Raw genomic sequence first — 25,444 nt, forward strand, 5'->3', positions numbered from 1 at the left:
TTACTATTTGGGGGCCTATAGTAAACTCCTAACAACGTGACCGCTCCTTTCCTGTTTCTAACTGCAGCCCATATTACCTCAGTGTGCATATCCCCCTCAAAGTGCTTTTCCGCAGCCGTTAAACTATCCTTGATTAACAATGCTACTCCTCCACCTCTTTTACCAGCTTCCCTACACTTACTGAAACATCTATACCCCGGAACGTCCAACAACCATTCCTGTCCTTGTTCTACCCACGTCTCCGTAATGGCCACAACATCGTAGTCCCAAGTAGCAATCCACGCCCCAAGTTCATCCACCTTGTTCCGGATGCTCCTTGCATTGAAGTAGACACACTTCAACCCATCTTCCTGTCTACCGGTACCCACCCTTGACCTTGATACCTTCCCCAATATCTCACCACCCTCAACACTGACTTCTGGACTACAACTCCTTTTCCCACTCCCCTGACAAATTAGTTTAAATCCCCCTGAAGAGCCGTAGCAAATTTCCCTCCCAGGATATTGGTGCCCCTCTGGTTCAGGTGCACCCCGTCCTGTTTGTACAGGTCCCACCTTCCCCAGAACGTGTTCCAATTATCCACGTATCTGAAACCCTCCCTCCTGCACCATCCCTGCAACCACATGTTTAAGTGCACTCTCTCCCTGTTCCTCAACTCGCTATCACGTGGCACCGGTAGCGTACCAGAGATGACCACATGTTTTGTCTTTGCTCTCAGCTTCCAGCCCAGCTCCCGGAATTCCTGTTTTAAATCCCCGTCCCTTCTCTTACCTATGTCGTTGGTACCAATGTGTACCACGACTTGTGACTGTTTCCCCTCCCCCTTAAGAATCCGGAAAACACGGTCCGAGACGTCACGGACCCTGGCATCCGGTAGGCAACAAACCATCCTCGAGTCTCTTTTGCTGCCACAGAACCTCCTATCTATCCCTCTAACTAACGAGTCCCCAATAACTATTGCCCGCCCGCTCTCCTCCTTACCCTCCTGAGCCACAGGGACGGACTCAGTGCCGGAGATCCTCTCACTGCGGCTCACCACTGGTATGTCGTCCCCCTCAACCGTATCCAAAGCGGAATACTTATTGCTAAGGGGAACGACCACAGGGGATCCCTGCACCGACTGCTTCTTCCCAGCCCCTCTCACCGTCACCCATCTATTTTCATTCCGCGGAGTAACTGTATCCCTGAAGCTTCTGTCTATGGCCATCTCTGCATCCCTAATGATCCTAAGTTCCTCCAACTCCAGCTCCAGTTCCCTTACACGGTTTTGGAGGAGCTGCAGATGGATGCACTTCTCACAGGTATAATCAGCAGGGACACTGACGTCGTCCCTCACCTCGAACATAGTGCAAGAGGAACATTGCACTGCCTTCACACCCATCCCCTCTAGATACCTTGCCAGTACCAGGTAGAAACAGCAAAAAATGAATTAACTCACCCCTGCTCGCCCAAGCCCTGTGAGCCAAAGCCCTACAGCTTTCACTCTGCCTCCTGCTCACTCTGCTGCCCACTAACGACGCTGCCCGCTCAAAAGTGCGGCCTACTTTTAAACCCTCCAAAAACCTTCCCAGACTCCTGCTGGGCCCACTTCCTGTTTTGGAAAAAAAAACCTCCGATTTTTTTACACAAATTTAACTTAAAATAAATAAATAAATGTAGTGAACAAACCAACTGCCTTCTCCTCAGCCTGGTCCTGTGGAACAATGAAGTGGAAGTGTTTGCAATAATGCCTTCACACAAGCCAAAGAAGCATTGCTTATGCCTGAAGTTCCCACGCATTTTGTTCCTACTCTAAGCTTACATTTAGCATGTGACACATCCCTTTATGGTGTGGGAGCAGCAGTGTCCCACATCATGCCATCAGGTGAAGAAAGACCCTTCTTGAACCTTGAGCAAACCTGAAAGTAAGAAGGTGATGGCCTTGTGGTATTATCGCTAGACTATTAATCCAGAAACTCAGCTAATATTCTGGGGACCCGGGTTCGAATCTCACCACCGCAGATGGTGGAATTTGAATTCAATTAAAAAAAAATCTGGAATTAAGAATCTACTGATGACCATGAAACCATTGCCGATTGTCAGGAAAAACCCGTCTGGTTCACTAATGCCCTTTAGGGAAGGAAATCTGCCATCCTTACCTGATCTGGTCTCCATGTGACTCCAGAGTTACTATTCCTTTACTGTTCAAAAATTTATCTATCCTTGCCTTAAAAACATTCAATGAGGTAGCCTCAACTGCTTCACTGGGCAGGGAATTCCACAGATTCACAACCCTTTGTGTGAAGAAGTTCCTCCTCAACTCAGTCCTAAGTCTGCTTCCCCTTATTTTGAGGCTATGCCCCCTAGTTCTAGTTTCACCCGCCAGTGGAAACAACTTCCCTGTTTCTATCATATCGATTCCCTTCATAATCTTATACGTTTCTATAAGATCTCCCCTCATTCTTCTGAATTCCAATGAGTATAGCCCCAGTCTACTCAGTCTCCCCTCATAAGCCAACCCTCTCAACTCCGGAATCAACCTAGTGAATCTCCTCTGCACCCCCTCCAGTGCCAGTATATCCTTTCTCAAGTAAGGAGACCAGAACTGTACACAGCACTCCAAGTGTGGCCTCACCAGCACCTTATACAGCTACAACATAATCTCGCTGTTTTTAAACTCTATCCCTCGAGCAATGAAGGACAGAATTCCATTTTCCTTCTTAATTACCTGCTGCACCTGCAAACCAACTCCTTGAGATTCCTGCACAAGGACACCCAGGTCCCTCTGCACAGCAGCATGCTGCAATTTTTTACCATTTAAATAATAGTCCATTTTTCTGTTATTCCTACCAAAATGGATGACCTCACATTTACCAACATTGTACTCCATCTGCCAGACCCTCGCCCACTCACTTAGACTATCTATATCCCTTTGCAGACTTTCAGCGTCCTCTACACACTTTGCTCTACTTAGTGTCATCTGTGAATTTTGACACACTACACTTGGTCCCCAACTCCAAATCATCTGTGTAAATCGTAAACAATTGCGGTCCCAACACTGATCCCTAGGCACACCACTAATCACTGATCGCCAACCAGAAAAACACTCATTTACCCCCACTCTCTGTTAGTTAACCAATCCTCTATCCATGCTAATACATTACCCGTAACATTGTGCACCTTTATCTTATGTAGCAGTCTTTGGTGCGGCACCTTGTCAAATGCCTTCTGGAAATCCAGATACACCACATCCACAGGTTCCCCAATGTCCACTGCACATGTAATGTTCTCAAAGAATCCCACCAAATTGTCAAACATGACCTGCCCTTCATGAACCCATGCTGCGTCTTACCAATGGGACAATTTATATCCAGATGTCTCGCTATTTCTTCCTTGATGATAGATTCAAGCATTTTCCCTACTACAGAAGTTAAGCTAACCGGCCTATAGTTACCCGCCTTTTGTCTACCTCCTTTTTTAAACAGTGGCGTCACATTTGCTGTTTTCCAATCTGCGGGAACCGCCCCAGAGTCCTGCAAATTTTGGTAAATTACCACGAGTGCATTTGCTATTTCTCCCGCCATCTCTTTTAGTGCCCTGGGATGCATTCCATCAGGACCAGGAGACTTGTCTACCTTTAGCCCCATTAACTTGCCCAACACTACCTCTTTCGTGATAATGATAGTTTCTAGGTTCTCACCTGCCATAGCCTTCCTGTCATCAATTTTTGGTTGACCCTTAACTGCCCTCCAGGGCAACTAGGGATGGGCAATAAATGCTGGCCAGCCAATGATGCCCGTGTCCCACAAATGAATTAAAATAAACTATGGCCAGGTTAAACGGGAAACTTTGGGGTTTTGGAATAAAGAAATGTCCTGTCTGTGAGAGAGTTTGCAGTGTTGACAGACCATCGCCCACTCACTTCTGCTTTTGGACCAAACACGGGAATTCTGTTACTTGCAGCAATTAGAATGCAAAAATAAGCATTGCTTTTATCTCCACAAGTTTACACCAACAGTCATGTCTACATGGTAATGCGAATGAACTTTCAGGATTGCCTCTGCCAGGCAGTTCTTGGACTGCTCGGAGGGGAATATTTTCCACTTGGAACAAATAGACAACTGGCAAGTGAGGAAACTCTCTCGGAGCGATCCTGTATTCTGAGAGGTGATGGATCTGGTTTTACGAGGAAAAGCTTCGGGGCGGCACGGTGGCACAGTGGTTAGCACTGCTGCCTCACAGCGCCAGGGACCCGGGTTTGATTCCGGCCTCGGTCACGCTCTGTGTGGAGTTTGCACGTTCTCCCCGTGTCTGCGTGGGTTTCCTCCAGGTGCCCCAGTTTCCTCCCACAGTCCAAAGATGTGTGGGTTAGGTTGATTGGCCATGCTAAATTGAGCCCAGTTTCGGGGGGATTAGCAGAGTAAATATGTGGGGTTACGTGTGAGGTAGGATTGTTGTCGGTGCAGGCTCGAAGGGCTGAATGGCCTCCTTTTGTACTGTAGGGATTCTATGAACTAACTCCTAACCTGAAACCCTACTACTCTGGGGGGCAGTCAGGATGTTTTCTATGGGGGCTCAGAGAGATTATTCCATCACCATTGGGAAAGTGGGTGTTAGAGAAGCTACATAGGGTCATTGCGGAATTGTACGTGTGAAGGAAATAGCGAGGAGTTATTTCTAGAGGCCTGGATTGGATGCGGAAATGGAAGAGAAAGCTGGAATGTGTCCCTCCTGTGCAAAGGTAAGAAACCTGCCACCCTCAGCACTGCTATACCCATGGGAATGGCCTGAAGGGACTTGGCAATGAGAGCATGGAGGTTTTACAGGGCCTTTCGAAGGACAGTATCTTCTTAGTAATAGTTAATGCTCACACCAAATGGCCAGGAGTTGTTGTGATGACATCTACCTCATCTGAGAAGACTATTGAGAAGCCGGAAGTAAGGATTTAGTCGCTCTGGATTTCCTGAACAACTGGTAAGCGACAATGGACTTCAATTTGTCCCACAGGAATTTGGGAACTTCCTCCAAGAAAACTGTATTCAACACAATACATCTGTATCGTTTCACCCTGCTACTCATGGACTAGCAGAACACTTCGTCCAAACCCTGAAATACACCTTGAAAGTAACCAAGGAACAAGGTTTGCTTATCAAACGCCTTAACAAATTCCGACTGGTCTACTGGATTACCACATGTTCCGCAACCAAGACCTCTCCTGCCTTACTCATGGTAAAAAGCCAGCTGTGTTCCCATTCAATCTGCTGAAACCTCCAAAACTGAGGAGATTATGTGATAACAGCAAGCACAAGTGGAAATCATAGAAACCCTACAGTGCAGAAGGAGGCCATTCGGCCCATCGAGTCTGCACCAACCACAATCCCACCCAGGCCCTATCCCCACATATTTACCCGCTAATCCCTCTAACCTACACATCCCAGGACTCTAAGGGGCAATTTTTAACCTGGCCGATCAACCTAACCCGCACATCTTTGGACTGTGGGAGGAAACCGGAGCACCCGGAGGAGACCCACGCAGACACGAGGAGAATGTGCAAACTCCACACAGACAGTGACCCGAGCCGGGAATCGAACCCGGGACCCGGAGCTGTGAAGCAGCAGTGCTAACCACTGTGCTACCGTGCCACCCTGGAACTGTGGGAAAGAAAGACAAAACAGTTTTCCACCAAGGGCAGCACGGTGGCACAGTGGTTAGCACTGCTGCCTCACAGCACCAGGGACCCGGGTTCAATTCTGGCCTCAGGTCACTGTCTGTGTGGAGTCTGCATGTTCTCCACGTGTCTGCGTGAGTTTCCTCTGGGTGCTCCAGTTTCCTCCCACAGTCCAAAAATGTGTGGATTAGGTTGATTGGCCAAGTTAAATTGCCCCTTAGTGTCAGGGGGATTAGCAGGGTGAATAGGTGGGGTTACTGGAATAGGGCCTGGGTGGGATTGTTGTTGGTGCAGACGCGATGGGCTGAATGGCCTCCTTCTGCATTGTAGGGATTCTATGACAAGGAGTTTTGGCTTGGGACTACTCCACAGGGAAGAAGTGGGTTCCTGCCACAGTCCCTGCACACACTGGACCTGTCTCTTACACTGTCCAGACCAGGGATGGCATTACCTGGAGGAGACGTGCAAACCAGTTACCGGCTGGGAAAACAGCCAGATCTGGAGCCTGTTGAACATTCAGGATCAGACTTACAAAGTCCTGACTAGAACCTTCCTACAAACCCTACAATGCCAGACACTGTAGAGGAAAGCAACACCTCATCTTCTGTTCAGACACAAAGACAAGCTCTAGTTCCTGTGTCAATGCCGGTTAAACCAACCACTGATGGTGACAGTGCAAAGGTGCCAGAGGTTCCCATCAGAGTGAAGATGATATCAGAGGTTCATCGTCTATCGTTCCAAGAGCAATGACCTCCAGGCCATCTGACTTATTAACAGTGACTGATTATTGACTATGGCTCACGTTGAACTTGTTTTGAATTTGTTTTGGGGACGTTCAATTGAAGGGGGGAAGGAAGTGTTATGTATTTGTATTTATTCCTATTGGCTCACTGGAGCGATGCTGTATTAATGGATGCTCCAGTAATGATGTGATAGACCGAGCGCGGGAAACAGAGAGAGAAGCAGCCATGGAAGAGATCGCACACCATTAATAACGCTCCGTTCATTCACCAACAACCTGTCCTGGTCCCCCCCATGCCGACACTATAGTTAAGAAAACCCACCAACGCCTCTACTTTCTCAGAAGGACTAAGGAAATTTGGGCATGTCCGCTACGACTCTCACCAACGTTTACAGATGCTGCATAGAAAGCATTCTTTCTGGTTGTATCACAGCTTGGTCTGGCTCCTGCTCTGCCCAAGACTGCAAGGAACTACAAAAGGTCGTGAATGTAGCCCAATCCATCACACAAACCAGCCTCCCATCCATTGACTCTGTCTACACTTCCCACTGCCTCGGCAAAGCAGCTAGCATATACAGCCCGGACATTCTCTCTTCTACCTTCTTCCGTTGGAAAAAAGATACAAAAGTCTGAGGTCATGTACCAACTGACTCGAGAACAGCTTCTTCCCTGCTGCCATTAAGACTTTTGAATGGACCTACCTACATGGAGGTTTTCCATGCTGTAAACCTCTTTGACTCTATGACTCTGCCTTGCATTAAGCTGATCTTTCTCTACACCCTAGCTATGACTGTAACACCACATTCTGCACCCTCCCCTTTCCTTCTCTATGAACGGTATGCTTTGTCTATATAGCGTGCAAGAATCAATACTTTCTATTGTAGACTAATACATGTGACAATAATAAATCAAATCATATCAAATAATTTTTAACCAAAGTCTGTCCCCTGTAATCACATCTCCAATACACATTACATAGCCTTAACCCTTCCCTATCTCTGCAACTTCCTCTAACCACAATGCTCCAAAATCTCAGCATCCCTCACCTCGGGCCATTTCAACCTCCCTGATTTTAATCGCTCCACTCATGGTGGCTGTGCCTTCGGCAGCCTGGTCTCCAAGCTCTGGGACTCCCATCTCCTCCCTCCTCCTTTGCGGATATCAGAGTCTTGGTCACCTGGGCCACGTGAAGGTTTTACACAATAACACTGTCGACAGATGCACAATTCCTAACAGACATGGGGTGGCACGGTGGTTAACACTGCTGCCTCACAGCGCCAGGGACCCGGTTTCGATTCCCAGCTTGGGTCACTGTCTGTGCGGAGTTTGCTCATTCTCCCCGTGTCTGCGTGGGTTTCCTCCGGGTGCTCCGGTTTCCTCCCAGAGTCCAAAAGACGTGCTGGTTAGGCGAATTGGCCATGTCAAATTCTCCCTCGGTGTACCTGAACAGGCGCCGGAGTGTGGCGACTAGGGGATTTTCACAGTAACTTCATTGCAGTGTTAATGTAAGCCTACTTGTGACTAATAAATAAACTTTTGACACCAAATCCCATTCCCAACCCCTGTGTTCCCCACATTGATTCCCGGCTAATCTCAAATTGCAGAATTCTCATCCTCATTTTCATCATCCCACAATGGTCTTGCCCACATTCCGCTCTGGTGACCAACTCCAATCTCCCACCCCCGAACATCTGCAACTTTAATGGCTCCACCAATAGGGGCGGTGCTTCCAGCTGCCTGGACCCCAAGTTCTGGAATTCCCTCCCTAAACATTTTCACTCTTCCTTCACTCCTCCTTCAGCACAGTCTTGGTAAACTATCTCTCAGGCCAAGCCCCGAATCACCTCAAACCCCAGTATCTACTCTGTTGGCTTGATGGTGAATCTTACGTGGTAACTTAGCGAAGCGACTTGTGACATTTCATTCATCTTGTACCTTGGAGATGCTATGCAATAATGCTGAGGTGGTTGTTGCGGATTTGGGCTCTGCCGCTAACCCCCTTACCGCTATCTTTGTCGTTGTCTTCCATCCTTTTGTCTGATCGTTGAGATCGCAGGCAGTCATTAGCAGACAGAGCAGCAGTGTGTGATGGTCGGGATTCTCCGTCTCGTAACCTGTTGTAAGATAAAGGAGGTTAATGGGGAAGCATTCCGGGTTGGGATGGGGGCATTGGGGGAGATGCAGGAGAAGCTGTCATTGGATGAAACCTTCCCGAAAGTCCACCAGGTGCAAGAATCAAAAGATACAAAAGACCTGCATTTACATGCAATGGCCGAGGGGTGGCACAGTGGTTAGCACTGCTGCCTCACAACAAGAAGTCCCACAACACCAGGTTAAAGTCCAACAGGTTTATTTGGTAGCAAAAGCCACTAGCTTTCGGAGCGCTGCTCCTTCATCAGGTGAGTGGGATTTCAGTTCACAAACAGGGCATATAAAGACACAAACTCAATTTACAAAATAATGGTTGGAATGCGAGTCTTTACAGGTAATCAAGTCTTAAAGGTACAGACAATGTGAGTGGAGAGAGGGTTAAACACAGGTTAAAGAGATGTGTATTGTCTCCAGCCAGGACAGTTAGTGAGATTTTGCAAGCCCAGGCAAGTCGTGGGGGTTACAGAAAGTGTGACATGAACCCAAGATCCCGGTTTAGGCCGTCCTCATGTGTGCGGAACTTGGCTATCAGTTTCTGCTCAGTGACTCTGCGCTGTTGTGTGTCGTGAAGGCCGCCTTGGAGAGCACTTACCCGAAGATCAGAGGCTGAATGCCCGTGACTGCTGAAGTGTTCCCCAACAGGAAGAGATTGTCGAGTGGTGTTCATTCATCCGTTGTTTGTGAACAGAACTTTGTGAACAGAACTCCCATTCACCTGATAAAGGGGCAGCGCTCCGAAAGCTAGTGGCTTGTGCTACCAAATAAACCTGTTGGACTTTAACCTGGTGTTGTGAGACTTCTTACTGTATTTACCCCAATCCAACGCCGGCATCTCCACATCATGGCTACCATCGGCCTCACAGTGCCAGGGACCTGGGTTCGATTCCTGGCTTGGGTCACTGTGTGGAGTTTGCACATTCTCCCCGTATCTGCGTGGGTTTCCTCCGGGTGCTCCGGTTTCCTCCCACAGCCCAAAGGGGAATTTCACAGTGACTTCATTGCAGTGTTAATGTAAGCCTTACTTGTGACTAATAAATTAATTTACTTTACTTCACAAAAGGCATGCTGGTTCGGTGCATTGGCCATGCTAAATTCTCCCTCAGTGTACCCGAACAGGCGCCGGAGTGTGGCGATTGGGAGATTTTCACTGTAACTTCATTGCAGTGTTAATGTAAGCCTACTTGTTACACTAATAAATAAACTTTTAAAAATTATCGCTAGACTATTAATGCGGAAATTCAGCTAATGTTCTGGGGACCCGGGTTCAAATCCCACCACAGCAGATGGTGGAATTTGAATTCAATAAAAAATAATCTGGAATTAAGAATCTACTGATGACCATGAAACCATTGTCGATTGTCGGAAAAACCCATCTGGTTCAATAATGTCCTTTAGGGAAGGAAATCTGCCGTCCTTACCCGGTCTGGCCTACATGTGACTCCAGAGCCACAGCAATGTGGTTGACTCTCAATTGACATCCAAGGGCAACTAGGGATGGGCAATAGATGCTGGGTAGCCAGCGACGCCCATGTCCCATGAACGAACAAAATAAAATAGCACCTGGCACATCCTCAGGAGGTCCCACGCTACTTTATGACCAATGAAATACTAGTTGAAGTATCCTCATTGTTGGAAATGTAGGAAATGCCAATTTGTGCACAGCAAGCTCCCACAACAGCAATGAGCAATGAGCTGACTAACTGTTGTGGTTGGGGTGATTAGTATTGGCCACAGGACACCGGAGATTAGTCCCCTGATTTTACGGGACCACGCAATTCTAGAGTGTGGGAGGACATTCTGTCCATCTAAACTGTGCGAGTTCTTTGAAAGAGCGATCCAATTAGACTCACTGCCCCCACACCTTCCCCATTCCCCCGCATCTTTTTAATTTTTCGAGTAAATAATCAACTCTTGTCTGAGAGTTATTACTGAAAATTAATCACAGAATACTACAGTGCAGGAGAGGCCCTTCAGCCCATCGAGTCTGCACCAACACGCGAAAGGCCCTGACCTGCCCACCTAATCCAGCACTTGGCCCATAGCCCTGAATGTTCCGACGCGCCAAGTACTCATCCAGGTACTTTTTAAAGGATGTGAGGCATCCCGCCTCCACCACCCTCCCAGGCAGCGCATTCCAGACCCTCACCACCCTAACAATCTCATTAGTGACAGACAGCATGGTTTTGTAAGAGGGAGGTCGTGCCTTACAAATTTGGTGGAGTTTTTTGAGGAAGTGACAAAAACGGTTGATGAAGGAAGGGCCGTGGATGTCGTCTATATGGATTTCAGTAAGGCATTTGACAAAGTCCCACATGGCAGGTTGGTTAAGAAGGTTAAGGCTCATGGGATTCAAGGAGAAGTGGCTCGATGGGTGGAGAACTGGCTTGGCCATAGGAGACAGAGGGTAGTGGTCGAAGGGTCTTTTTCCGGCTGGAGGTCTGTGACCAGTGGTGTTACACAGGGCTCTGTACTGGGACCTCTGCTATTTGTGATATATATAAATGATTTGGAAGAAGGTGTAACTGGTGTAATCAGCAAGTTTGCGGATGACACGAAGATGGCTGGACTTGCGGATAGCGAAGAGCATTGTCGGGCAATACAGCAGGATATAGATAGGCTGGAAAATTGGGCGGAGAGGTGGCAGATGGAGTTTAATCCGGATAAATGCGAAGTGATGCATTTTGGAAGAAATAATGTAGGGAGGAGTTATACAATAAATGGCAGAGTCATCAGGAGTATAGAAACATAGAGGGACCTAGGTGTGCAAGTCCACAAATCCTTGAAGGTGGCAACACAGGTGGAGAAGGTGGTGAAGAAGGCATATGGTATGCTTGCCTTTATAGGACGGGGTATAGAGTATAAAAGCTGGAGTCTGATGATGCAGCTGTATAGAACGCTGGTTAGGCCACATTTGGAGTACTGCGTCCAGTTCTGGTTGCCGCACTACCAGAAGGACGTGGAGGCGTTAGAGAGTGTGCAGAGAAGGTTTACCAGGATGTTGCCTGGTATGGAGGGTCTTAGCTATGAGGAGAGATTGGGTAGACTGGGGTTGTTCTCCTTGGAAAGACGGAGAATGAGGGGAGATCTAATAGAGGTGTACAAGATTATGAAGGGTATAGATAGGGTGAACAGTGGGAAGCTTTTTCCCAGGTCGGAGGTGACGATCACGAGGGGTCACGGGCTCAAGGTGAGAGGGGCGAAGTATAACTCGGATATCAGAGGGACGTTTTTTACACAGAGGGTGGTGGGGGCCTGGAATGCGCTGCCAAGTAGGGTGGTGGAGGCAGGCACGCTGACATCGTTTAAGACTTACCTGGATAGTCACATGAGCAGCCTGGGAATGGAGGGATACAAACGATTGGTCTAGTTGGACCAAGGAGCGGCACAGGCTTGGAGGGCCGAAGGGCCTGTTTCCTGTGCTGTACTGTTCTTTGTTCTTTGTTCTTTGTTCTCTCTTTGTTCTCCCAGGCAGCGCATTCCAGACCATCACCACCCTCTGGGTAAAAACGTTTTTCCTCAATCCCCCCCTAAACCTCCCACCCCTCATTTTTAACTTGTGTCCCCTCCTAACTGACCCTTCAACTAAGGGGAACAGCTGCTCCCTATCCACTCTGTCCATGCCCCTCATAATCTTGAACACCTTGATCAGGTCGCCCCTCAGTCTTCTCTGCTCCAGAGAAAACAACCCAAGTTCATCCAACCTCTCTTCATAACTTAAACACTCTTTTTAAAAGTGTTTTTTAGTTTAGTTTATTTACTAGTGTCACAAGTAGGCTTACATTAACACTGCAATGAAGTTACTGTGAAAATCCCCTAGTCACCACACTCTGGCACCTGTTCAGGAAAAATTAGGGAGAATTTAGCATGGCCAATGCAACATCTTTTAGTCAACATCTTTTCCCAAAGGTCGGGGAGTCTCAAATTAGAGGGCATAAGTTTAAGGTGAGAGGGGAGAGATACAAAAGGGTCCAGAGGGGCAATTTTTTCACACAGAGGGTGGTGAGTGTCTGGAACGAGTTGCCAGAGGCAGTAGTAGAAGCGGGTGCAATTTTGTCTTTTAGACAGTAACATGGGCAAGATGCGGGCAAGTGGGACTAGCTTAATGGTTAAAAAAAAGGGGCGGCATGGACAAGTTAGTCTGAAGGGTCTGTTTCCATGCTGTAAACCTTTATGATTCTATGAGTTTAATTTATTTACTAATGTCACAAGTAGGCTTACATTAACACAGCCATGAAGCAACTGCGAAAATCCCCTAGTCGCCACACTCCGGCGCCTGTTCAGGTACACTGAGGGAGAATTTAGCATGGCCAATGCACCCTAACCAGCATGTCTTTCGGACTGTGGGAGGTAACCAGAGCTCCCGGAGGACACCCACACAGACACGGGGAGAACGTGCAAACTCCACACAGACAGTGACCCAAGGATTCTTCCAAACTCTAAAGAGTTTAGCTTATGTATCACTTATTCTACTAAAGATGATATCGAAGCAATAAATGTTTCTATATGGGTGGAGGTCTGTACGGTTGGAAGCTTGTTGTCCTGTAACTCTGGTTATTGGAACAAGCGCTGGTACCTTTGACCATTTCCTGCAGTTGAGGGAAGATGCGTAGATGATGAGCCATGTCAGTCGCTAGAATAATGTCTCGCATCAAGTCCAACATTCTCTGGTAATCCTGCGAACAAAGCAAAGAACAGGATGTGAATTTGGGCATTCGGATACAGGGCCACTGGGATGCAAGGAACACTGCAAAAAGGAATATAGTGGAATGAGGGAACACTGGGCTCGGGCAAGGATGGGAAAAAGGGATGCTGGGATATAGGGAATACTGCAACTTAGGAGATACTGGGATTCAGAGGTCTCACACCATCAGGTCAAAGTCTAACTGGTTTATTTGGAATCACGAGCTTTCGGAGCTCCTTCATCAGGTGAGTGAACAAGTTGAGTTGAGTTGAGGAGGAACTTCTTCACTCAAAGAGTTGTGAACCTGTGGAATTCCCTGCCCAGTGAAGCAGTTGAGGCTACCTCATTGAATGTTTTTAAGGCAAGGATAGATAATTTTTTGAACTGTAAAGGAATTAAGAGTTATGGTGAGCGAGCAGGTAAGGGGAGCTGAGTCCACAAAAAGATCAGCCATGATCTTATTGAATGGCGGAGCAGGCTCGAGGGGCCTGATGGCCAACTCCTGCTCCTAGTTCTTATGTTCTTATATTCTTATGAACTCCTTCACCTGATGAAGGAGCAGTGCTCCAAAAGCTGGTGATTCCAAATAAACCTGTTGGACTTTAACCTGGTGTTGTGAGACTTCTAACTGTGCCCCACCCCAGTCCAACGCCGGCATCTCCACATCAGGGATTCAGAGGATAATGAGATACAAGGAAATGGGGAAAACTGCAATTTAGGAGATATCAGGATTCAGAGGCAATTGGGATATGGGGTGGGGTGGGGGTGGATGGGGGTGGGGGGGAGCTGATAGAGAATAAACGCATAAAATCAACATGACTACCAAGTCCCGGATGTCCCTTTTCAGCAATGGCCTACAGAGCTGTAATGTGTTCCCCCCCTTTTCTCACCCCCAATCCCCCCACACTGCAAACTCACCCTCTCCACCCTTCCCCCTCCCTTACCCTCTCCAGCTGACCCTGACTCTCCGAGGTCGCACGCTCACCTTCCGAGAGAAATGCTCAAAGATGTTGCATCCGTCAGAGTTCAGGATGGCGATGGCTTGTGCAAAGTGGTGCCTCTGACAGAGAGAAGGAGACAGTTAGGAGCTGTAAGGGCTTTGGCTTCTTCTTCACATTCAGGGCCATGCAGGGCCTCAGGATCTGTGTAGCCTCCCAAATAGGCCCACAAATCCCAACCGCGCGTGCCCCAACCACTATCACTGCATCCACTCACTCTGTCCACTCTGACCTCCTGTCCAGCCTCCTCTCCCATGTCTCCATTCATGCAATACTCCAATCCCTTGTGGCTCAACGAGGAGCACTCCCGTCTCGGAATCAGAAAGGTTGGGTGGCAGTGGTTAGCACTGCTGCCTCACAGCACCAGGAACCCAGGTTCAATTCCGGCCTCGGGTCACTGTCTGTGTGGAGTTTGCACGTTCTCCCCGTGTCTGCGTGGGTTTCCTTTGGGTGCTCCAGTTTCCCCCCACAGTCCAAAAATATGCGGGTTAGGTGGATTGGCCATGCTAAATTGCCCCTTAGTGTCAGGGGGACTAGCTAGGGTAAATGCATGGGGTTATGGGGATAGGGCCTGGGTGGGATTGTGGTCGGTGCAGACCCGATGGGCCAAATGGTCTCATTCTGCACTGTAGGATTCTATGATCCTGATTGATTCTGTCGGACCCCTCCCTGAGGCTAAAAGTGGAAATCAATAGTTACTGACAATGATGGATGTGTTCTCCAGACTTCCAAAAGAGAGACCTTTTCAGGAGAATCACAGCAAAGAGAATTGTCGAGGAGTTAACCAACAAGATATGGATCACCAAAGAAAATCAGTTAGGTGAGGGTTTGAATTCCATGTCATAGCTATTTAGAAATGTAATGAGCAGTCTAAGAAGAAAGCAATTTAGGTTGTCAACATATCACGCTGAATCACAGGGTGTATTAGAGAGGTTACACCAAACTTTAAAAACTATGATTAGAACCCATCATCAAAACTACCCACAGGGTTGGGATTGAGGGATTCCATTCTTGTCGCTTGCTATTAGAGATGCCCTCAATGAGTCAACAGGGTTCTGTCCTTTTGAGTTAATTTCTGGTCAAGAAGCAAGGGGAACACTCAAATTGATCCCGGGGAAATTAGTGAGTCAAGGTTCAGAAACTACTAGAACAAAGAACAAAGAAAATTACAGCACAGGAACAGGCCCTTCAGCCCTCCAAGCCTGCACTGACCATGCTGCCTGACTTAACTAAAACCCCCTACCCTTCCGGGGACCATATCCCTCTATTCCCATCTCATTCATGTACTTGTCAAGACGCCCCTTAAATGTCACTATCGTATCCGCTTCCACTACCTCCCCCTGGCAACGAGTTCCAGGCACCCACCTCCCTCTGTGTAAAAAATCTGCCTCGTACATCTCTTTTAAAACTTGTCCCTCGCACCCTAAACCTATGCCGCTAGTAATTGACTCTTCCACCCTGGGGAAAAAGCTTCTGACTATCCATTCTGTCCATGCCTCTCATAATCTTGTAGACCACTCTCTTGGATTATGTGATAAAATTCAGAGAAAGACTGAGCAGAGTATGTGAGCTAGCTGGGGAATTTTAAAGATATCCCAGCAAGTGATGAAGGCAAATGTGGATAAAAGGACAAAGGTTTGTAGTTTTGTGGCCAGAGTAAAGGTTTTGTTCCCAGTGTAAGAAGTAAAGTTTATTTATTAGTCACAAGTAAGGCTTACATTAACACTGCAATGAAGTTACTGTGAAATTCCCCTAGTCGCCACATGTCGGCGCCTGTTCAGGTCAATGCACCTAATGCACGTCTTTCGGACTGTGGGAGGAAACCGGAGCACCCGGAGGAAACCTACGCAGGCACGGGGAGAATGTGAAAACTCCGCACAGAGAGTGACCCAAGCTGGGAATCGAACCCAGGTCCCTGGCGCTGTGAGGCAGCAATGCTAACCACTGTGCCACCAGGTGTCAGGTGAACTGTAAAGCGAGGTGCAGTGGAGCTTCCCAGGCCAAAAAGAGACTGGTTGGAATTCTCCAGCCGTTCACACCCCGCTGCTGCTGCCGGTGAGAATGGAGAATTTGGCACCCAGCTTCAAGCTTTTAGTGTCCAGATCACAACAACTCCCGGTTAAGTACAAGGCAAACACTTCCTGATTGGCCCATCAATTGGATCCTAAATCAGGGAGTTCATACTCCAATAGGCCAACCTCGATGGCCTGATTATAGAGTCATAGAGGTTTACAGCATGGAAACATGTCCTTCGGCCCAACTTGTCCATGCCGCCCTTTTTTTTAAACCCCTAAGCTAGTCCCAATTGCCCACATTTGGCCCATATCCCTCTATACCCATCGTACCCATGTAACTGTCTAAATGCTTTTTAAAAGACAAAATTGTACCCGCCTCTGACTGAAGTCATTACAATTCCAATGGACACAAAAATGTCAGACTGCATTTGACGGCTTGCATTTTCACTCACCACCATACCTGTTCCAGCAGCACCTGACTATACAAAGCAATTTTAAAATGTCTGTTGATGCCAGTGATGTAGGAGTTAGTGTAGTGTTTCCCACGAACTTGAGAAAAACAGTCTGGTATTTCTCATGGAAGTTGACCGTATATCTGAGAAAAAATTCACCTCAAGAAAAAGAGGCTGAGAGTTTGGTTTTAGCTCTGTATCATGTTGGAGTTTAAAGTTTATTTATTAGTGTCACAAGTAGGCTTACATTAACACGGCAATGAAGTTACTGTGAAAATCCCCCAGTCGCCACAGTCTGGCGCCTGTTCAGGTACACTGAGGGAGAATTTAGCATGGCCAATGCACCCTAACCAGCACGTCTTTCGGACTGTGGGAGGAAACCGGAGCACCCGGAGGAAACCCTCGCAGAGACGGGGAGAATGTACAGACTCCGCACAGACAGTGACTCAAGCTAGGGAATTGAACCCAAGTCTCTGGTGCTGTGAGGCGGCAGTGCTAACCACTGTGCAGTGCATACGTAGAAGTATATATTGCAAACAATTCTTCAGAGACAGTTACATATACTGATCATAATCCTTTGAAGTTTCTGGAGGAATTTTGGGATGAAATGCCAGATTGTTCCAGTGGAGTTTGTTCTTGCAATATTCAATTGAGAAATGACGCATGTGGCTGGAAGAGAGAATTTAATTGCGGATGTATTGTCAAGAGCTTAAACTCAAAAGGATTCCAGGAAATTGAGAATGGACAGGAATTAATGTCATTCTTACAAAAGATTTGCATTTATTTTCATGGCTGATGAATGCACAGCAATGTGTAACAGTGTTTTTGGATAAGGAAGTACTGTCAGCAACACAAAGTGGGTTGCAAAAATGAAAACATCTTTTTAATATATAACATTTTATTTTTCTGCAGTGAGGGAGGTGTGATCATGGAATCACAGGACCCAGTGCAGAAGGAGGCCATTCAGCCCACCAAATCTGCACCAACAACAATCCCACCCAGGCCCTATCCCCGTAACCCCACATAGAGTCATAGAGGTTTACAGCATGGAAACAGGCCCTTCGGCCCAACTTGTCCATGCCGCCCTCTTTTTTTAAAACCCCTAAGCTAATCCCAATTGCCCGCATTTGGCCCATATCCCTCTATACCCATCGTACCCATGTAACTGTCTAAATGCTTTTTAAAAGACAAAATTGTACCCGCCTCTACTACTACTTGTGGCAGCTTGATCCAGACACTCACCACCCTCTGTGTGAAATAATTGCCCCTCTGGACACTTTTGTATCTCTCCCCTCTCACCTTAAACCTGTGCCCTCTAGTTTTAGACTCCCCTACCCTTGGTTTTACACATATTTACACTGCTAAATCCCCCTGACACTAAAGGGCAATTTAGCATGGCCAATCAACCTAACCCGCACATCTTTCGGACTGTGGGAGGAAACCGGAGCATCCGGAGGAAACCCACGCAGACACGTGGAGAACATGCAGACTCCATACAGACAGTTACCCAAAGCCGGAATCGAACCCAGGTCCCTGGCGCTGTGAGGCAGCAGTGCTAACCACTTAACAGAGAGAGCTTGTCTGTCAGAGCTGAGAGGTAAAAGGGTGAGGTTCCAGGTTCATGCATTTGTAATGAGAGGCTATGGTGAGGTTGAGTTTACAAGTAAATAGACTGGGGTTAAAGTTTGCATTAGGAGATAAGTAGGGACCATGCATTTCAGCTGTTAAATTACAGGGATGAATTTAGAAGGAACAAAGAGGTTTCTACAACTGATTAAGATTTCATATGTAAACAGGGAAAGGTTAATACACTTCCTTTGACCCAAAAGTGGAGGCAACGGGAAAGCATGAAATATCATCACAGAATCATAGAATCCCTACAGTGCAGAAGGAGGCCATTCAGCCCATTCTATCTGCACCAACCACAATCCCACCCAGGTCCGATCCCTCTAACTCCAAGTATTAACCCTGCCAATTCCACTAATCTACACATCTTGTTCACTAAGGGGCAATTTAGCATGGCCAAGCCACCTAATCTGCACATCTTTGGAGTGTGGGAGGAAACCGGAGCACCTGGAGGAAACCCACGCAGACACGGGGAGAACGTGCAGACTCCACACAGACAGTGACCGAAGCCAGGAATTGAACCCAGTTCCCTGGCAAGTGCTAACCACTGTCCCACCGTGCCACCCTACTGTGCCACAGAGCCCTCAAAAGGGAAGAGAGTAGCTAAAGTGAATGTTGGTCTCTCAGAGGATGAGATCGGTGAGTTAATAATGGGGAACACAGAAATGGCAGTGATGTTAAATTAATATTTTCAGTTTCCACGGAGGAGGATACTGGAATCACCCCAATAGTAACAGATAATGCAGAGGGAATAGAAAGGGAGGAACGTGGAAATATCCATCATCAATAGGGAACTAGTACTCAACAAACTATTGGGATTGAAGGCAAACAGAGTCCCCAGGACTGATGGCCTACATCCTAGGCTAATCCTAGAGAATCATAGAATCATGGAATCCCTACAGTGCAGAAGGAGGCCATTTGGCCCATCAAATCTTCACCAACTCCCCGACAGAGCACCCCACCCAGGCCCCACCAGGTGAATTAAACATGTGGCTCAAAGAGCGGTGTGGGGGGGGAAGGGGTTTCCATTCGTGGGCCACTGGCACCAGTGCCGAGGAACGATGGAGCTGTTCCGCCGGGGTGGGCTCCACCTAAACTGGGCTGGGTTCAGTAACCAGGTCGAGTTTTACACTAACGGGGAGCAGGGAGGAGTGGGGGGAGGGGGCCAGTCGAAGGAAATTTAGAAACCCAAAGTGAAAAATCAAGGCAGAAAATCAGTGATTTGATTGAAAACAAGACGAGGGGAATTGGAAAGGGACAGACAGGTGAGGTCTGACCCAAGGCCGGAATCGAACCCGGGTCCCTGGCGCTGTGAGGCAGCAGTGCTAACCACTGTGCCACCTGTTGGCAAATAAGAATAATTATAATTTGGAAAAGCTGAGATGCTGGTAACAATGGAATCTGAGATGTAAAGGGGTGAGTGTTGAGCTGAGTGGGGAAATGTCCTGAGGCCTGTACTGGACTAGGAGAAGGTGTGACATTTGAAACAATCATCCAGTTCTCAAGCCGGGAGCCACTAATTCAGAAAATGATTTGTTTCTGAATTCTCCTGGATTTCCACAGCAGAGTGCACTGGTTTGAGAAGTTGTGTGGTATACGTTTATTAAAGTGACAGCAGTTTTTGCCTTGGGTAATATTACTGGATTTTTAAATTTAACAATCTATGACAGAGTTGCTGCTCAGAAGGTAAATATTTTACTTGTGTGTTTGGATCAAGTGGGTTTTTTTGGGTGGATGTTTGGTGAGACTATTTTAACTGCGTAACTTTAATCTTGAACGCTGATTTTTTTTGTGAATAAATCATTTATCTTTTTAAAATCTTAAGGTTGTTACTGGAGTTCTATGCTTCTGGGGTCAGTCGCTTTTTCCTCCCTGTTTTCCAAAAAAAAGGTTATGACCGGTCAGACGGGTTTCCCACTGGGATTTAGCAAATAACCCCTGCTGCGGTCATAAAACTATAATCGTGTTACATATTGTGTTTACTTGTTTAATTTGTATTGTCATCACAGTTCAGCAGTTGACACCATGGGCTTTCTGTCTGTATGCCTGCCTGTCTGTCTGCCTGTCTGTCTGGCTGTCAGACTGCCTGCCTGTCTGTCTGCCTGTCTGTCTGGCTGTCAGTCTGCCTGCCTGTCTGCCTGCCTGCCTGTCTGTCTGCCTGCCTGCCTGCCTGTCTGTCTGTCTGCCTGCCTCTGTGCCTGTCTATCTGCCTGTCTGTCTGTCTGCCTGTCTGTCTGCCTGCCTGTCTGCCCATCTGTCTGCCTGCCTGCCTCTCTGCCTGTCTGCCTACCTGTCTGTCGATCCATCTATCTATATACCTGTTTGTCTGTCTGTCTGTCTATCTGTCAGTCTATCTACGTGTCTATCTGTCTATTGATGGATCTGCTTGTCCATCTGTCTGCCTGTCTGCCCGGAGGTGGCACAGTGGCACAGTGGTTAGCACTGCTGCCTCATAGCACCAAGGGTTCGATTCCCAGCTTGGGACACTGTCCGTGTGGAGTTTGTACATTCTCCCCGTGTCTGCGTGGGTTTCCTCCGGGTGCTCCGGTTTCCTCCCACAGTCCGAAAGATGTGCTGGTTAGGGTGCATTGGCCGTGCTAAATTCTCCCTCAGTGTACCCGAACAGGCGCCGGGGTGTGGCAGCTAGGAGATTTTCACAGTAACTTCATTGCAGCGTTAACGTAAGCCTACTTGTGACACTAATAAATAAATTAATTAACTTTCTGTCTGCCTGTCTGTTGGCCGCACTGCTAGAAGTGGCCATTGCTGAGGCTCTCAGGGGGAGTAGGATATGTCTCCAGACACAGGCACCCACAAAGGGGCAGCAAGATTTTTAAAATAATCTTATGGATGCTGGAAATCCTGTGGATGCTGGAGATTTTCACAGTAACTTCATTGCAGTGTTAATGTAAGCCTACTTAGAACATAGAACATAGAACATTACAGCGCAGAACAGGCCCTTCGGCCCACGATGTTGCACCGACCAGTTAAAAAAAAAAACTGTGACCCTCCAACCTAAACCAATTTCTTTTCGTCCATGAACCTATCAACGGATCTCTTAAACGCCCCCAAACTAGGCGCATTTACTACTGATGCTGGCAGGGCATTCCAATCCCTCACCACCCTCTGGGTAAAGAACCTACCCCTGACATCGGTTCTATAACTACCCCCCCTCAATTTAAAGCCATGCCCCCTCGTGCTGGATTTCTCCATCAGAGGAAAAAGGCTATCACTATCCACCCTATCTAAACCTCTAATCATCTTATATGTTTCAATAAGATCCCCTCTTAGCCGCCGCCTTTCCAGCGAAAACAATCCCAAATCCCTCAGCCTCTCCTCATAGGATCTCCCCTCCATACCAGGCAACATCCTGGTAAACCTCCTCTGCACCCTCTCCAAAGCCTCCACATCCTTCCTGTAATGTGGGGACCAGAACTGCACACAGTACTCCAAGTGCGGCCGCACCAGAGTTGTGTACAGTTGCAACATAACGCTACGACTCCTAAATTCAATCCCCCTACCAATAAACGCCAAGACACCATATGCCTTCTTAACAACCTTATCTACTTGATTCCCAACTTTCAGGGATCTATGCACACATACACCTAGATCCCTCTGCTCCTCCACACTATTCAAAGTCCTCCCGTTAGCCCTATACTCAACACATCTGTTATTCCTACCAAAGTGAATTACCTCACACTTCTCCGCATTAAACTCCATCCGCCACCTCTCGGCCCAACTTTGCAACCTGTCTAAGTCTTCCTGCAAACTACGACACCCTTCCTCACTGTCTACCACACCACCGACTTTGGTGTCATCAGCAAATTTGCTAATCCACCCAACTATACCCTCATCCAGATCATTAATAAATATTACAAACAGCAGTGGCCCCAAAACAGATCCCTGAGGTACACCACTTGTAACCGCACTCCATGATGAATATTTACTATCAACCACCACCCTCTGTTTCCTATCCGCTAGCCAATTCCTGATCCAATTTCCTAAATCACCCCCAATCCCATACATCTGCATTTTCTGCAGAAGCCTACCATGGTGAACCTTATCAAACGCCTTACTAAAATCCATATATACCACGTCCACTGCCTTGCCCCCATCCACCTCCTTGGTCACTTTCTCAAAAAACTCAATAAGGTTAGTAAGGCACGACCTACCTGCCACAAAACCATGCTGACTATCACCTATCAATTCATTACTCTCCAAATAACTATAAATCCTATCCCTTATAATTTTTTCCAACATCTTGCCGACAACAGAAGTGAGACTCACCGGTCTATAATCACCGGTCTATACTTGTGACACTAATAAATAAATTTTAAACTTAAATCCTGAAGATCCTGGAAAAACTCAGCGGGTCTGGCAGCAACTGTGGAGAGAGAAACAGAGTTAACGTTTCGAGTCTAGAAATAGAAAGAAATAGAAATCATAGAAACCCTACAGTGCAGAAGGAGGCCATTCGGCCCATCGAGTCTGCACCGACCACAATCCCACCCAGGCCCTACCCCCACATATTTACCCACTAATCCCTCGAACCTGCGCATCTCAGGACTCTAAGGGGCAATTTTTAACCTGGCCAATCAACCTAACCTGCACATCTTTGGACTGTGGGAGGAAACCGGAGCACCCGGAGGAAACCCACGCAGACACGAGGAGAATGTGCAAACTCCACACAGACAGTGACCCGAGCCGGGAATCGAACCCGGGACCCTGGAGCTGTGAAGCAGCAGTGCTAACCACTGTGCTACCGTGCCGCCCTAATACAACTCATCAGCCGATGTTAAGGAGGTGGGAATGTGACGGTGTGTATCCAGAGAGGAGAACTCCCCCCATTCCTCCCCACACCCCCCCCCCCCCCATCCCCCCAATCAGGGTGACATTGGGACTGCACCTCAATATACCTGGCTGTCTCTCCACACACTGGGAAGCCAGCCCCATGCAGGTTAAATACCGTTCTGGGGGTAAAGCGGCCATTAATAGACCAGTTTGTTGGATTATTTTTGAGAAAAGCGAGACGTGTTGTGGAAACATTTAATCTTGCGCGCAACAGGACAAACACGAGAAAGTCAAATTCAAATCGGACAATCGACACCGCAAGAGAACAGGGGCCTGACCTGTTGGCAAATCAACGCTGAGACATTGCCATGGAGACAGCAATGGGGAACTACAGGTTCGCTGAGCTCCTGGGTGACTCAAAGAAGGTACAAGGCTTGAAGATATCCCTGTTGTTTGCAGAGATTGGGTCGCTGTGTGTGAATAATGTCTCTTCTAACCAGCGTAAGTGAGTTAGGTTATGAGTGAGATCATTTATCTTAAATTAGTTGTTAGTGCAGCTATTAGTGGATATTCAACCAACCCACACTTACATAACTTAAAATAATTTTTTTTAAATTCATTCGTGGGACATGGGCGTCGCTGGCTGTCCAGCATTTATTGCCCATCCCCAGTTGCCCTTGTTCAGAGGGCAGTTGAGAATCAGCCAGATTGCTGTGGCCAGACCGGGTAAGGACGGCAGATTTCCTCCCCTGAAGGACATTAGTGAACCAGATGGGTTTTTCCAACAATCGACAATGGTTTCATGGTCATCAGTAGATTCTTAATTCCAGATCTTTTTTTATTGAATTCAAATTCCACCATCTGCCGTGACGGGATTCGAACATGGATCCCCAGGACATTTGCTGAGTTTCTTTATCAATAATTAGGCGATAATACCACTGGGCCATTGCTCCCCTGTCTGCGGTAAGATGTGATTCTACGGTTGGGCAGCACTTTCTAAACAATCCTGAGTGTGCCAATTGTTACATTAACAACTGATTTAACATAATCAGGTTTGGATGGAGAGGAGTTTGTTAGGTGTGTCCAGGAGAGTTTCCTGACACAGTATGTGGATAAGCCTACTAGAGGAGAGGCTGTACTTGATCTGGTGCTGGCTAATGAACCTGGACAGGTGGAGGATCTCTCGGTGGGTGAGCATCTTGGGGATAGCGATCATAATTCTATCTCCTTCACGATAGCATTGGAAAGAGATAGGATCAGGCAGGCTAGGAAAGTGTTTCTCTGGAGTAAAGGGAAATACAGTGTCATCAGGGAGGAAATTAGACGGGTAAATTGGAAGGAGGCATTCTTGGGGAAAAGTACCGAAGGAAAGTGGAGGATTTTCAAGGAATGTTTGTCTGGAGCTCTGCATGACAACGTTCCGATGAGACAGGGGGGTGTTGGTAGGGTACGGGAACCGTGGTGCACGAAGGTTGTGATGAACCTGGTGAATAAGAAAAGAGAGGCGTACAGAAGGTTCAGAGAGCTAGGAGGTGTTAAGGATTTAGAGGAGTATACGGGATGTAGGAAGGAGCTTAAGAAGGAAATTAGGAGAGCGAGAAGGGGTCATGAGAAGGCCTTGGCGGGTAAGATTAAGGAGAACCCCAAGGCTTTCTACAAATATGTCAAGAGTAAAAGGATGAGATGTGAAGGCATAGGACCCTTAAAAGGTGAAGGGGGAAAAGTTTGTGCGGAACCGTTAGAAATGGCGGAGCTGCTTAATGAATACTTTACCTCGGTATTCACGGTGGAAAGGGATCTGGGTGGTTGTACTGCTGGTTTGCGGTGGACAGAAAGGATCGAGCATGTGGACATAAAGAAAGAGGATGTGTTGGAACTATTGAATGGCATCAAGGTTGGTAAGTCGCCGGGACCGGATGGGATGTACCCCAGGTTACTGTGGGAGGCGAGGGAGGAGATTGCGGAGCCTTTGGCGATGATCTTTGCATCGTCGATGGAGACGGGAGAGGTTCCGGAGGATTGGAGGATTGCAGATGTGGTCCCTATATTCAAGAAAGGGAACAGGGACAGCCCGGGAAATTACCGACCGGTGAGTCTAACCTCAGTGGTTGGTAAGTTGATGGAGAGGATCCTGAGAGACAGGATTTATGATCATCTAGAGAAGTTTAGTATGATCAAAAGTAGTCAGCACGGCTTTGTCAAGGGCAGGTCGTGCCTTACGAGCCTGGTTGAGTTCTTTGAAAATGTGACCAAACACATTGACGAAGGAAGAGCGGTGGATGTGGTCTATATGGACTTCAGCAAGGCGTTCGATAAGGTCCCCCATGGAAGACTTCTTGAG

General features: G+C 47.5%; 1 protein-coding gene across 1 annotated transcript in view; it reads right to left on the bottom strand.

The window, feature by feature from the left end:
* Positions 1 to 25,444, bottom strand: part of pde2a (phosphodiesterase 2A) — a 284,382-nt gene that overhangs the window by 19,501 nt on the left and 239,437 nt on the right. The window contains 3 exon segments of the mRNA XM_078222653.1: positions 8,394 to 8,503; positions 13,114 to 13,213; positions 14,207 to 14,281. Of these exon segments, the coding sequence (XP_078078779.1) occupies positions 8,394 to 8,503; positions 13,114 to 13,213; positions 14,207 to 14,281 (285 nt within the window).

Source organism: Mustelus asterias, chromosome 10, assembly GCF_964213995.1.
Source record: "Mustelus asterias chromosome 10, sMusAst1.hap1.1, whole genome shotgun sequence".
Classification (NCBI taxonomy): domain Eukaryota; kingdom Metazoa; phylum Chordata; class Chondrichthyes; order Carcharhiniformes; family Triakidae; genus Mustelus; species Mustelus asterias.